Below are 15,341 nucleotides of genomic sequence, written 5' to 3'. Positions count from 1 at the left end.
GCCCCTATTCTGATCCATCCCTTAGGGGACATGGTCCTCTAGTAAAATAAACTAAACGAAAAGCACTGCCACAGGAGGCCGTGTGCACTGAAGGCAGTGGGTCGTGTCCTCAGGGATGCTGAAAGTCACTGCTCCAGGATGGCGAGGTATGACATTTTGTACTAATGCACTGAAAAGCACAGGGTGAGGCCCACTGGATGCCAGTGCTCACCACGTGGTGACATTTGCTGTTTACAAGGCTGGAGATGGAGCACTGTTTCCAACCCTTTACAACACTTCCAACATAAAGTAACTAAAAAACCACCCCTGCCCTGACAACAAATCTAAGGACAGGCCACACATTCTCAGAGTACTTACTTTTCTTTCTGATGTGGGAATTCTGATTGATCTGCCTGTCTGGTTAGCTATGTCTAAGTACGGTGTCATTTCTGGATCCACCACCGTCTCAGCTGCTGTAACAAAACCAAAAGGACCTCCATTAACTCAATGTTAAACAGCTGTGAGGATAACAACCTTAAAAATGTCAGACTGTTGAGGTGAAACTCAGTGAGAGCCGTGATTCCCCCACGTGTGTAATTCAGTGCTGCCCCTAAGCGTCTGAGTGGGTGACAAGCCCAGAGCTCTGGGTACCTCTCTGTGCCAGTATTTCTAGTCCTCTCTTGGTCCTCTGAATTTGTTTTTCTTTGAGTTCAGCCTCGTTTTGTTCCTCTTCCTCTAACTGGAAGTTTTTCCTCACATCCTCTTCAGACTGTTTTAGTTCAAGCACCATCGCTTTCACATTGTGAGCCACGCCTTGTTCTTCAAGGGTTTTCCCTATAAAAATCAGAATTGCCTATTACTTTAAAAAGCCATTAAGCTCACCAGGTAACAGTCCATTTTCTATGTTAAATGGAATTGTTTTTATTTTTGAGACAAGGTCTCACTCTGTCACCCAGGCTGGAGTGCAGTGACACGATCATGGCTCCCCACAGCCTTCATCTCCTGGGCTCAAGCAAGTCTCCCACCTCAGCCTCCCGAGGAGCTGGGACTACAGGCCCATGCCACCACATCCAGCTAATTTTTTTTTTTTTTTTTTGAGACTGAGTCTCGCTCTGTCCCCCATGCTGGAGTGCAGTGGCGCGATCTCAGCTCACTGCAAGCTCCACCTCCCGGGTTCACGCCATTCTCCTGCCTCAGCCTCCTGAGTAGCTGGGACTATAGGCACCCGCCACCATGCCCAGCTAATTTTTTGTATTTTTAGCAGAGACGGGGTTTCACCATGGTCTCGATCTCCTGACCTTGTGATCCACCCGCCTCGGCCTCCCAAAGTGCTGGGATTACAGGCTTGAGCCACCGCGCCCGGCCACATCCAGCTAATTTTTGTATTTTTCGCAGTGATGAGGTCTCACTATGCTGCCCAGGCTTGTCTTGGACTCCTGGGCTCAAGCGATCCTCCCACCTCAGCCTCACAAAGTGCTGGGTTACAGACATCAGTCCTCGCTCCTGGACAAAATGGAATTCTTAATCCTGCATACTGTCGCACCACATAATTGGTAAAATATGCCTACCTTTGCTTGTAAGTATGTCACTGTTAAGCAGTGGTTAAAATCAGCTAGCGACAATAGAATCAACTAAATTCATCATTTCTAATCTTCTTTATTCTCAGCCTAAGACCAGATCAAAGCAACAAATATTTGATAATCTACTACAGGGAGAACACTGTGCTAGACAATATCAACGGAAAATGAGAAAGTATAACACTACCTTCTAGTTGGAAAAATAACAAAGCCAATTCACAGCTACAAACAGGAAGCTGTACTGCAGCCTGCTGTCATGGTTAAAAGCAAAGACCAGCAGGTCGTGGCGGTTCACACCTGTAACCTCAGTACTTTGGCAGGCTGAGGCAGGTGGATCGCTTGAGCCCAGGAGTTCAAGACCAGCCTGGGCAACACATGGACCCCGTCTCCACAGAAAATAAAACATTAGCCTGGCATGGTGGTACGCACCTGTGGTCCTCGCTACTCAGTGGGAAGCTGAGGTGGGAGGATTGCTTGCACCTGGGAGGTGGAGGCTGCAGTGAGCTGCAATCGCACCACCACACTCCAGCCTGGGTGACAGATAGAGACCCTATCTCTAAATAAATAAATAAAAGCAAAGACCATGGGCTCCATCTACCGTTTTAACTCTGTGGCCCTGAATAAACTACCTGTCTTCTAGGACTCAGTTTCCTCATACATAAATTGGAAATAAAGGGCAGAAATCAATGAAACAGAATGAAAGAAAACAGTAACAAAATCAAAAGCTGGCTCCATGAATAAATTAGCCAATACACAAATCTAACAAAAATTATGTCAAAGATGCAAATAAACAAAATAAAAAAGGGTAAACATAGATGCAAACAGATTTTAAAATAACAAAATAATATTGTGAACTAAAAACACAAATGTAAACACATTTCTGGAAAACTGTAGCTGGATTGTCTGAGAAATATGGCAACCTTTCTAACATTAATACATAAAATAAAGGTCCATCAGTGGTTAAGCCATCTTGATTTAAAAAAAAAAAAAAAAAGGCAAGGGTTGGGGGAGGTCACCAGATTTTAAGACTACAACAAAGCCATAGTAATAAAAAGAAAACCACAGGTGACTAGGAAGAACAGAAAGTATAGAAACAGGGCCCCCCGAAAAGGGTCACCACCAATCACTGGGGAAAAGACAGACTATTTAATGAATTATATAGGAAGAAAAATAAAGGAACCCTTAGACTTTATATAGAAAGGGGGACTCTGGACAGACTGAGGACCTCTTATAGATTAAGCTAATATTCAAGAAAATGTAGACTCTCCTTGTGGCCCTGGGGTTAGGGAAACGACTTCAGCAAAACACAAACCATAGGCAATGGGTTTGATGACACCAAAATCAAGGATTTCTGTCCAGTGAAGGATGCCACAAACAGAATTAACAGAGGGATGAGGCAACAGTGAAAAGATATCCATGACATCTAAAATAGACAATGGGAAATTGCTAGAGACGACGCTGGAAAGGAAGGCTGGGTAAGCTGTGAAGGGCTGGCTTAGATCAAGCTAAGAAATGTGAACTTCATTCTCGAGGCCACAGGAACGCACTGAAAACCAACAGGCTACAGGGCTTGTATGGATTGCTGCAATAGCTAACTGGTCTCAAGTCAACTCATGCCACCTTCAAATACATTCCTCTACTACGTGACCTTTCTAAAACACACACAGAATTGTGTGTCACTCCGCAGCACAGATGGCTTTCCATTTCTCTCAGGAGAAATGTACTCACACTGAGTAAGGTCATCTAGTTTCTCGCTTCCCAACAGCTGTGCTACTGACATCTTGGGCTGGGCAAGTCTGTGTTGTGGGGCCTGTTCTGGGCATTGCACGTTCAGCAGCATCCCTAGCCTCCACCCACTAAATGACAGCAGCACAACCTCCCCCGTCACCAAGTTATAACCACCAAAAATGTCTCCAGACAATGCCAAATGTCTCCTGGGTATTCAGTGTGGCCTCTGCCTGCCCCTCCATCCTTAAAAAGCACTCCCCTCCCCTCACTCTCCACACACAGCCACGCTGGACCTTCCTCAGTTCCTCAAATTCACACCATAGTGCTCTGACACAAGGCTTTCCGTCTGGAACGCACGCCACCATGGTCTCCCCACTGTCCTCACAGAGCCTTCGCTCTTCTCGCTCAAGAAGAATTTGCTGGAACTGGCATCTTACACTCAGCACACCTCATGTTCCATTCTATAACATTTTATCTAAGCTGTAATGAGTGTCTTTCTTCCCACTATCATAGAGCAGACAATAAATATTTCTTGGAAAAGCTATTTTCTGCTTTACATTTTTTTTTTTTTTTTTTTTTTGAGACGGAGTCTGGCTCTGCCGCCCAGGCTGGAGTGCAGTGGCCAGATCTCAGCTCACTGCAAGCTCCGCCTCCCGGGTTCACGCCATTCTCCTGCCTCAGCCTCCCGAGTAGCTGGGACTACAGGCGCCCGCCACCTCGCCCGGCTAGTTTTTTGTATTTTTTAGTAGAGACGAGGTTTCACCGGGTTAGCCAGGATGGTCTCGATCTCCTGACCTTGTGATCCGCCCGTCTCGGCCTCCCAAAGTGCTGGGATTACAGGCTTGAGCCACCGCGCCCGGCCTGCTTTACATTTTTATTTTAGTAAACTTCTAAATCAGTTTTGGATTATAATTGCAATAAAGCTACAAATTTTTGAAAAGCCAGTGAGAAAAAAAGGGAAGTCATTATTTCTATATTTGGTTCATTGAAAACTTATGCATACTCTGCCATACATACCTAGTTGTAGCTGCTTCTTATTTATGACAATTTTGATATAATTTTCTTGAAATCCAAAGGTTTCAGCTATTCTGTAAAACAAAAACCAGTGAAAACAAAATTGTTATTTATTACCCATTGAAAAGACTTTAGCCAGGCCCAGTGGCTCACACCTGTAATCCCAACACCCTGGGAGGCCAAGGTGGGAGGATGGCTTGAGCCCAGGAAGGAATTCAAGACCAGCTTGGGCAACAGAGAGATCCTATCTCTACAAACAATTTTTTAAAATTAGCCAGGCCTGGTAGCCCGTGCCTGTGGCCCTAGCTGCTTGAGAGGCTTGGGTAGGAGGATTGCTTGAACCCGAGTTTGAGGCTGCAGTGAGCTCTATTCACGCCACTGTGCTTCAGCTTGGGTGACAGAGCAAGATCCCATCTCTAAAAAATAAATAAGTATTTTTTAAAAGAAGGCTTTAATCATGATAGCTATTTTATACATTTTATCAGAAACACGCAGGATTTCAACTGGCTGACTCACAAACATCACAATAAAGCCATCTTACTAGATGGCTATTTGAAACTGTAGGAGACAAGGTCCTTTTTAAACTCTGTTTTACTACTTGTTTCCTCAGGCGGTGGAGACCACAATGCTGTAGATCCATGTGAACAGCAAGCCCTAGTTGCACATCCAGAGAAAATCCACCCCCTATACCTTCTGTGGTCTCCTTGGAGGAGCCCATAACGGGGGCTGATCCACAGGATCTTCTACGCATGTGTGTTGAATGTCATTTCCTGAATCCACCCCTAACAGTCCTGATGTAGACCAAAGAAGGAAATGAGAAAAATCAGCTGAAGAAATACACCCGCTAGCTAGCCCTGGAGGTGCTCCCAACACCATTTTAAAACATATAAGGAGATGAAATAACCCACCAGATCTCAAAGTTAGGATTTCACTAGTATGTGGCAGACAAGTGTGTGTGTGTGTGTATGTGTGTGTGTGTTTTACAGATGGGCCAACAGCCTGAAATCAGATAAAACACCATGCTGAAGGTCAGAGCAAGCTACTGGTGCATTAGGGAAAAAAATAATAATTCAAAACTGATGAGCTAGTGAGTACCAGGTGTCTCCTGTTTATATCACTCACTCACTCCTTCAAACATACACCCAGTGCCCACCATGTGATGGGCATGGAGTTCCCACCTGCTCGGAAGTTACACCAGGAAATAGTGTTTGCAAGTCTTGAGCCCTCACTTTGCCACTTACCTACCAGTATCAGCTCTAATAAGTCCTTCAACCTCAAAGCCTCAATTTCCTGTTCTATAAAATGAGGATAATACCTGCCCTACCTATCTTAAGAGGACGCTCACAGAGGATCAAATGAGCCAGTATAAAAAGGCCCAGAGCACCTAGGACACAGAGTGCACAGATACTCACTTGGACCTCAGTTCTCTGCCAGTGATGAGCAATCGGGTCTCCAACAAGTTTTTCCTATCCTGTTAAAAGTAAGACAAATAAAGTGTACTTGAATTTAACACACTTTGGAGAGATTACCCTGTGAAATCAGAAAAGCTGACGGCAGAGGATATAAACTTAGCTCACCGTTAAGAACTAAAAGGCTGCCTGACTAGAAGTCTACTGAACATAACCCAGCACAGGCTGACCCTGTGACCTGCACATCCTCAAGGGGGCGGCAGCGTGGCACCACCAGGCAGGGCTACTCAGAGGGGCCTCTCCCACAAGGCTGGACGTCTTTAACATTTCAGAACATTTCCACCATCCCTCAGAGAAACACCTGGCCTGTACCCCACTCACTCCCCTTTGCCCCCCAGCCCCTAGCAACCACTCATCTATTTTCTGCTGCTACCGATTTGCCTGTTCTGGACATTTCCTGTAAATGGGATCATGCAGTACGTGGTCTTTTGTTCTGGCTTCTTCCCTAAGTATCATGTTTTCAGGTGCACCCACGCTATGGACGCATCAGCACTTAATTCCTTTGCATTGTGAATAGTTTTCTGTCGTATGAATATACCATATTTATCTATCCCTTCATCTGTTGATGGACATTTGGACTATTTCCATCTCTCAGCTACTGAATAGTGTTGCTATGACCATTTATGTATGAGGTTTTACATATTAATATATATGTGGGCGGCAAGCCACTCAGGTGCCCAGGCAAGAGACCGAGGGCACAAGCTGTTCCAGTATAATAAAGAAAATATATAGAATAAGAATAGTTATACTAGAAATAGATTATAGATACGATTATATATATCATTAATTATTAGTTTGTAGTATTATTATTTCAATATTATAATAATCTTTGCTCTACAATTATAACCTAGGAAAAACCAGGCCATACAGAGATAGGAGCTGAAGGGACACAGTGAGAAGTGACCAGAAGACCAGTGTGTGAGCCCTCTGTTATGCCTGGACAGGGCCACTAGAGGGCTCCCTGGTCGAGCGGTAACGCCAGTGCCTGGGAAGGCCCCTGTTACTTAGCAGACCTTGGTCTAGCGGTAGCGCCAGTGCCTGGGAAGGCACCCGTTACTTAGCAGATCAGGAAAGGGAGCCTTTCCCTGGGGGAGTTAGAGAAGACTCTGCTCCACCACCTCTTGTGGAAGGCCTGACATCAGTCAGGCCCACCCACAGCCATCCTGTGATGCTGTGCTTCAGTGGTCACACTCCTGTTTCACTTTCATGTTCTGCTCTGTACATCTGGCTCCGCCTTCAGAGAGCAATAGCAGAATTAGTGAAAGTATTAACATCTTTGATCTTTCTGAGAAGAGCATAGAAGAAATAATGACGTAAGCTGTCCTCTCTCTGTCCGCCTCGGCTACCTAAAAGGGAAAGGCCCCTTGTCCGGTGGACATGTGACTCCCGTGACCTTATCAATCACTGGAGATGACTCACAGTGCTTACCCTGCCCCTTTTGCCTTGTATCCAATAAATAACAGCACAGCCAGGCATTCGGGGCCACTACCGGTCTCTGTGTCTAGGTGGTAGTGGTCCCCCGGGCCCAGCTGTCTTTTCTTCTATCTCTTTGTCTTGTGTCTATTTCTACGATCTGTTGTCTCCACATATGAGGAGAAAAACCCACAGACCCAGTAGGGCTGGACCCTATACTCTTATTTCTTCTGAGAGTGCTGGCACTGATCAGTGCCAAGAGACTCTGGATGCCTTGCCACAGTGACATTTGTAGATGCAAACTACCTGGCCATGGCAATGAGAGGAGGTGACCCCACCCAGATCTCCTCGGACCTGCTTGAGCACTTGGCAGACTGCCCTCTGACCTCTACTGGAACAGGAAAAGGATGAAGCCTTCTGTGCTGTGTCCTCCTGCACAGGTATCTAGGAAACTTGGGAGTCCTTTATTCCCCATTACTTCTCAACATCCGCACTCTAGAAAGGATCAGAATGTGACATACAGCTCTGTGGCGTTTTAGAGGCCCAAGAGGTTCTCTAAAAGCCTACCCTGGGAATGTTCCAGTTTAAGAATCTGTAACATTAACTTTTAAGTTGATAAATTGCTCAATATGTAAAGTCACTTAAAAGAATTCTAACTTTGGATTGTAACCTTCCAAAAAACAAAAACAATTTATTTGATCACATCACTAACCAGACATTAGTGCCTATTCAAATTTAGGGAAATTACTCACTTTTTTTAGTCTTGGTGGTAAAAACACCTCGATTGTAGCAATTCCCGTTGTTCTATAATTTTCATTTCCTGCTCCACGCTCAATTGCCTTGCAACGTATTTCTTCTATTATCTTTTCTACTTCATTTTCACAGCATTCTAGTTTGTCAGAGTACTTCTTAGTAAGGTCCTATCAAGAAAAATCAGAAAATGGAATACTGACTTAAAAAACAAAAAGGCAAAATACAGAAAAGGGCATGAAAGACTCTAAGGCCATCAACTCTGATGAGTAGAGGTCACCCCTTTACACTGCAGTCCACGCTGTGGCTTGACATCTTGAGAGATGTGGAGTTTAGAGAGTCCAGGAAAAAGTGAAAACATTTATTTGAGACTGGGCGTGGTGGCTCGTGCCTGTAATCCCAGCACTTTGGGAGGCCAAGGCAGGTGGATCACTTAAGGTCATGAGTTTGGGACCAGCCTGGCCAACATGGTGAAACCCCATAACTACTAAAATACAAAAATTAGCTGGGCATGGTGACGTGTGCCTGTAGACCCAGCTACTCGGGAGGCTGAGGCAGGAGAATCGCTTGAACCCAGGAGGCAGAGGCTGCGGTGAGCCAAAACTGCGCCATTGCACTCCAGCCTGGGTGACAGAGCAAGACTCCGTCTCAAAAAAAAAAAAAAATTTCTTTGATAAACGTTTTCTACGCACAAATAGTAAAAAAAAAAAAAAGGCTCAACAGAAAAAGTAAAAATACTTGAGAATCTTCTAAGGTGAAGAAAAGGGTGGGCTATGACTTATGTGACTGCAATCTATTTAAAAAGTATAGTGAACTGTTCAACTCCACTAGAGGGGAAAACGAAAAAAAAAAACAGAAAATATTCCAATTTTTCAACCTTGTGAGAACAAATCAAGTTGGACTTAAACAATTTTCTTAATGAAAAACTGTGAATCATGGGTACTAGTTGTAAAATTACTTGTCAGGGAGAGCTTTAGAATTGAGGAAAAAAAAAGAAGATTGAAAGGGCTCAGGAAACGATGAGAACCAGTTACTACTGAGAGCAAAGTCATTATGGTTCCTCCCCAAAAGAATCCAGATGAATATCTCTAATCCAAAAATCTGAAATCACCAAAATTCAACATCTGGAGATGCTCAAAGGAAATGCACGTGGAAGTATTTTGAATTTTGAATTTTCAGATTAGGATGCCTGACTAGTAGGTATAAAGCAAACATTCCAAAATCCAAAACACTTCCAGTCCCAAATAATTCAGATATGGGATACTCCTCTCAATCGGTATTTGCATTTGAGGTTCAATGTTTCATTAAACATCTCATAAAACATTAAACACTTCAAAAAACCCCAAAGATCAAGGTTTCATTAAATTCATAATGTAATACCATACAGTACATAAAAATTATGGTGTAAGCATAAATTTATGGCAGAAGAGATGTTCATGATATATGTGAAGTTGGAAAACTTTATAGATAGGAGTATAGGTTGGGTGTGGTGGCTCATGCCTGTCATCCCAGCACTTTGGAAGGCAAGGAGAGAGGATTTATCAAGCCCAGGAGTTCAGGACCAACCTGGGCAACAAAGTGAGACCCCGTCTCTACAAAAAATAAAAATATATTAGCCAGGCGTGGTGGCATGCACCTGTAGTCCCAGCTACTCCCAAGGCTGGGGTATCACTTGAGCCCAGGAGTTGGAGGCTGCAGTAAACTATGCCCATGCCATTGCACTCCTGCCTGGGCAACAGACAAAGACCTTGTCTTGAAAAAAAAAAAAAGAAAAAAAGAAAAAAAAATTTTTAAGTAACATAAACCTATATATACTTTTTTTTCTTTTAGAGACGGGGTCTCACTATGTTGCCCACGCTGGAGTGCAGTGGCTATTCACAGGTGGGACCACAGCATACTACAGTCTCCAACTCCTGGGTTCAAGTGATCCTCCTGCCTTAGCCTCCTGAGTAGCTGGGACTACAGGCATGCATCACTGGGTCCAGCAATACTGTTTTTTAACAGTCACGTAGGAAAAGAGGAAGAATATACCTATGTTAATGACATTTGACGTATTTTAGAAATACATTTATATTTTTGTATTTATATACATACTTTTAAAAATCTAGTATATTATAAGTACTTCAAAAAAAACTTTCTATAATTTTCTAGAAAACCTAACTAGTGAGGATTTCTTTCTTCCTCCTGTCACCAGCCAACTCTGACACCAACTGGAAGTCCTACGATTCAATTCTGACACTAACTACCCAGAGTTAGCGTTAGACTCCACAGGTTTAAGGGCTCACTCCACAAAAAAGCCCTAACTTCAGATACCAGTTACCAAGGATCTGGTCCCCAGGTTACCCATACTTTTGTCTGCCTTAGCTACAAAGTCGAGGGTTCACACAAGCACCCCCTTCAGATTCCATGATTTGCTAGAACAACTCACAGAACTCCAGACAATGGTACACTTACAAATATAGTTCATTACAAAGGACACAAATGACTATTCATATGAAGAGGTACTAAAGCAAGATCTGGAAGGGCCCTGAGCATAGAAGCCTCTGTCCCATGGAGTTGGGGGTGTACATCTCAACATGTGGATGTGTTCACCAATTTGGAAGCTGCCCAAAATCTGTCATTTAGGGGTTTGTATGGAAGTTTCATTATGCAGGCCTGATTAAATCACTGACCATTAGTATTAGTCATCAGCTCACTTTTCCCTTACCAGAGGTTGGAGGGGAGGGCGAAAAGTTTCAAGTGTCTAATTACAGCTTGGTACTTTCGGTGACCAGCCCCATCCTGAAGCTATCTAGGGGAAACCAAGCCTCATTAGAACAAAGGTTGTCCCCATCATGCTTACCACTCAGGAAATCCCAAGAGTTTTGGCTCTGCCAGGAACCAGGGACAAATATCTTTCCTTTATGCCACACCTAGTTTCTAAACCAAGAGACTATAACAAGTAAATTCAGAAGCAAGGTCGGAAGGTGGATTGCAAAGAAAAAGTGAGGCCTGCTTGGAACAGAAGAAACAGAAAAACTAGGACCCTAATACAGTTTGTCACCTCCCAAGCACATCATTATGTCACAACATAGAGCAATTCAATGCCTGATGACAATCCCTAGTCCCTGATAAATGTTACATCATGTTCAGGATACTCCAAATGACAGCAGAGAAGTACATGCTAGGAAATTCCAATATGATAATGAGTACTGTTATTTGCTTAGAAAAACAAGCACACTTCAGTTTCTAGAAACATCACTTACATACAATACCATTTCTGATGATGCCATGAAAAACTGAGAAACAACTGTTAGAAAAAAACCTATTTTGGAAAAATGAACACTGATAGTGAGAGCATCAAGAAAACTGGGGGAAAGGAGCAATTGTTTTATAGCAGATGATAGCAAGGAGGACCGAGAATGAGCCAAGACACTGTCACTCTGAATACACAATGCAATAACTTACTGGCACCAATACTGTTGCACTAATGGGTCAAAATGAGTTCCAGATAATAATGTTATGTAATTCTGTGATGGTATTAAAAATATATGCCTGAAAAATTAGATAACATCCTTATGTGAATAAAATATTGGTAAACAAAAATAAGGTTGTCAATTCCTAGTAAAAAGTGGGTACCTGCTCACCATTAATGCTTTTGGTTATGGCAAAAGTTTATATGGTCATGCCTGACAATTCAGAATCTTATTTACCAAGGAGATTTATAATGCTGCCAATTATTGACGTCTTAAAAGAAAAATACCTTTAATGCCAAACCAACTTTTTTATTTTCATCTGTATATGGAGGTTTCCAAAGCTGAATCCTGTCTTCCCTTAAAAACTGGGTCAATTTTGCTTGAAGGTATTTCTTTTGTGCCATCCCTGAAAGCAAAACAATACAATAATAAAACTCCACACTGCATTTTAAAGTGTTAATAACTTACCTACATGTTAAGGTATTTTGTTGGGTAAGCAAAGCTCCCTTCTTCTCTCATTAAATATAAATTACTATGGTTTAAACAAGCTCCAGACTTCTCTAAAAATATACATGGAAATATATGTTCAATTATATATATTACATATATAAAACATGTATTTCAAAGTCACCAATATGTAGCAAGGATTATTACACGTTTGCTATTTCTTAATCTGCTATTCTCTTATCTAAGAGAAAAGAGAAAATACAAGAAAGATAAATCCCTCGAGTGGTGAACTTTTTTCTTTTTTTTTGAGACGGAGTCTCGCTCTGTTGCCCAGACTCGAGTGCAGTGGTGTGATGTCGGCTCACTGCAACCTCTGCCCCCTGGGTTCAAGCCATTCTCCTGCATCAGCCTCCCTAGTCACTGGGATTACAGGTGTGCACTACCACGCCCACCCAGCTAATTTTCATATTTTTAGGAGAGATGGGGTTTCGCTATGTTGGCCAGGCTGGTCTCGAATTCCTGACTTCAAGTGATCCACCACCTTGGTCTCTCAAAATGCTGGGATTACAGGCGTGAGCTTGTAAATTCTATCATACTTTGGCTAGTTTCACATAAAACAAAAGGCCAACCATCCTGGTAGTTAAATATAAAGAAAAGCTTGCTTGAACTGTAAACTATCAATAATAAATATTTTCGGGTGGGCGTGGTAGCTCAGGCCTGTAATCCCAGCACTTTGGGAGGCTGAGTTCAGGAGTTGAGATCAGGAGTTCGAGATCAGCCTGGCCAACATGGTGAAATCCCATCTCTACTAAAACAAACAAACAAACAAAAAATGAACAATTAGCCGGGCGTGGTGGCAGGTACCTGTAAACCCAGCTACTCAGGAGGCTGAGGCAGGAGAATCGCTTGAATCCAGGAGGCAGAGGTTGTAGTGAGCCAAGATGGCACCACTGCACTCCAGCCTGGGCAACAGAGTGAGACTCCGTCTCAAAATAATAATAAATATATAAATATTTTCTATGCCAGAATTTTTTAAATTAAAAAGATTACAATACTAGAAAAATGTTGCATATTTTCTGATTAACAGCCTAACAGCACATCTACTATTCAAATCTAACACTGATTGGATCATTTTACAGCTGAGAAAACCAGGGCCCTGAGTTTGTACCATGACTCAGGCAAAGACACAAAATTAGGCAGCATCAAATTGAGCGTAACTTCCACCCACAATACTGGACTCTGAACTTCTGTCGTGGAGTCCCTTGCTGCTTGCCTGTTTCAGGTATGTAACTTTTCTCTCCCAGAGAAGTACATGCCACGATGGAGCTGTCTACTCATCCCACACTAGCACAGCAATTCAAAGATGCGTGTGAGGCAGCTGAGATGTGAGGCGGCTGGCAGGTGTAGCGCAGCGCTTTAAGGTTTACCAAATCAGACAAGCAATAAGTAAAGAAAAATGTGATTAGTCCCTGAATGATGAAGACAAGTTCTAGAGAGTGGAAAAAATATGAGTTAATATTATCGAGATAAATTTCTTTTTTCTATTGAGGGCCAGTATTTCACATCCCCCCAAACCCAATTCACACAACTTTGAAATCAAGTTTGGTAGCTTGTGTATTTCATAAACAAATATTTTTTTAAAGAAAGTTCAAATCTATTTGATGTCAGTGCGGGGCACAAGAATTACGTTAATCAGGACAGGGAGGAGAAAAGAGAGGAAGGAATAACACAGCCAAGGAAGTTGATGTGTGCAACCTGGGTGGCCCATGGGAGAATCCTCCATTTTCAAGCACTGACAAACAGCTTATCACAGCAAAGCAAATTAGTACTTAAAGCATTAGCTTTTCAAACAGCAATAACTTAAAAGACTACTTTACATACTACTCATGAATCTTCAGAAATTCAGAATAAAATATCACAGCAACCCTACTGTTTCCCCACTGGGGGACAGTAATTTCACAGGTTGGTTACTGGAGCCAAGCAATTTGAAAGGCTGATGCGGTACTCAAAGATGCCATCCACGGCCGGGTGCAGTGGCCCACGCCTGTAATCCCAGCACTTGGGAGGCCGAGGCCAGCGGATCACCTGAGGTCAGGAGTTCAAGACCAGCCTGCTCAACATGGTGAAACCCCGTCTCTACTAAAAAAATAAACAAATAAAAATTTTTAAAAAGATGCCATCCAAGCCACCACTTGACAGAAGGACAAAGGAGTATTACAAACCTAGTGCGTGTCAGACACTCCAGGGAGCAAACAACAGGTCCAGGGTCTACACCTAATAGGATTTAATGTTAAAAAAAATTAAACCACTATCTTGAAACTTAGGAAACTTCAGTTATAGACAACAGAGTAAGTGGTGACATATTTTAAGTTTAATAAGTCAGCTTTTAATTTTAACTGACATGAGAACTGAGAAAGTTTCATGCATGCCATACAATGTTTCACATTGTAACTAAGAAAAGACGAAACTCATTAAAACCACTCCCTGCTCCAAACAGAAAGTGAAACGTTATAACGATCCTTTAAAAATTTCACTTTCACTTTTGTAATGAATCAATCAATGCTACCTTTAGCCACAGTTTTTCAACTATACATTATATACAGTTGAAGCACAACTATATCCAGTCAAGACACATTCATTTTTTCTTACGAAAATATGTAGGAAAATGAAAGATTCTTGATTAAAAATAAAAGGGAAGGAGGTGAGAGTAATAGAATCAGGTCGTCAAGGTTAGAGAAAATCAAGTGTCTCGTCATTAAATAGCAAAGAAAATCTGGCTTTGATTGCAAATAAATCCCAAATGGTATACTCGGAGTAAGTGTTATGATTCAAGTATAGCATTTGGCTAATTTTTTATAGATATATTTATTCCTTTCTCTCCCCAAATCAATACACTCAACATTTTCTTTTAAATACCCCACACCTGTGCCTAACTCAGCGCAAACCAAAGGGCCCCGAAGGGCCAGCGCGTCCCGAAGCCCGACCCGCCGCTCCCGGCCCCGGCCCAGCTTCACGCATGGCCGCTCACCCCAGCCCCGCGGCCGCTCCACACCCGCCAGGAGAGGTGCCCAGTCGGACCGGGAACCGGGGCGCCGAGCAGCGCTGCTGAGACTGGGGTCGGGGACACTCGGCCGCCGGGTCCTCACCTGCGCCACGCCACGCCCGCTGCGACCAACAGAGTGCCCGGATGCGCCGGCGGCCGCCGTTTGTTTTCATTCCGGGTGAGGCCAGCCCCGCCCCCGCCCCCGCTGCTGCTGCCGCCGCCGCCGCCGCCGCCGCCGCCGCCGCTTGGAAGGAGGGTTGTGGGCGGGGCCAAGGCGAAGCCAGCCGTGGGCGGGGATACGGTCGTGTGGGCGTGGTTACTGCGGGGCGGAGCCGCGACGGGGGAGCTAAATGGAGGCGGGGCTGGGCGAGGATGTGGCCTTGTGGGGCGAGGACCTGGGAGTTGGTGTCCGACACCGCCCCAGGCTCAGGCTTCCAGGACCTCCCGCCCGGGCCCAGTTTGCCAG

At 43.7% G+C, this 15,341-nt stretch overlaps 1 protein-coding gene across 4 annotated transcripts in view; it reads right to left on the bottom strand.

Moving 5' to 3' along the window:
- Positions 1–15,127, bottom strand: part of NUB1 (negative regulator of ubiquitin like proteins 1) — a 33,268-nt gene extending 18,141 nt beyond the window's left edge. The window contains exons 1-8 of one of the 4 annotated variants that reach the window (XM_007983526.3): positions 14,979–15,127; positions 14,055–14,106; positions 11,673–11,791; positions 7,933–8,100; positions 5,711–5,769; positions 4,302–4,372; positions 631–813; positions 358–452 (exon numbers count right to left, since the gene is read on the bottom strand). In XM_007983526.3, the coding sequence (XP_007981717.1) occupies positions 358–452; positions 631–813; positions 4,302–4,372; positions 5,711–5,769; positions 7,933–8,100; positions 11,673–11,789 (693 nt within the window). In that variant the 5' untranslated portion in view covers positions 11,790–11,791; positions 14,055–14,106; positions 14,979–15,127. Of the gene's footprint in view, positions 1–357; positions 453–630; positions 814–4,301; positions 4,373–5,710; positions 5,770–7,932; positions 8,101–11,672; positions 11,792–14,054; positions 14,107–14,860 lie in introns of all 4 variants that reach the window. The other 3 variants (XM_007983527.3, XM_007983522.3, XM_007983528.3) reach the window with 3 other exon arrangements.
- Between the last annotated feature and the right edge of the window lie 214 nt (positions 15,128–15,341).

This window comes from Chlorocebus sabaeus, chromosome 21, assembly GCF_047675955.1.
Source record: "Chlorocebus sabaeus isolate Y175 chromosome 21, mChlSab1.0.hap1, whole genome shotgun sequence".
Lineage (NCBI taxonomy): Eukaryota > Metazoa > Chordata > Mammalia > Primates > Cercopithecidae > Chlorocebus > Chlorocebus sabaeus.
The sequence above is the reverse complement of the archived record's forward strand: the minus strand, read 5'-3'. Positions and strand labels throughout refer to the sequence as shown.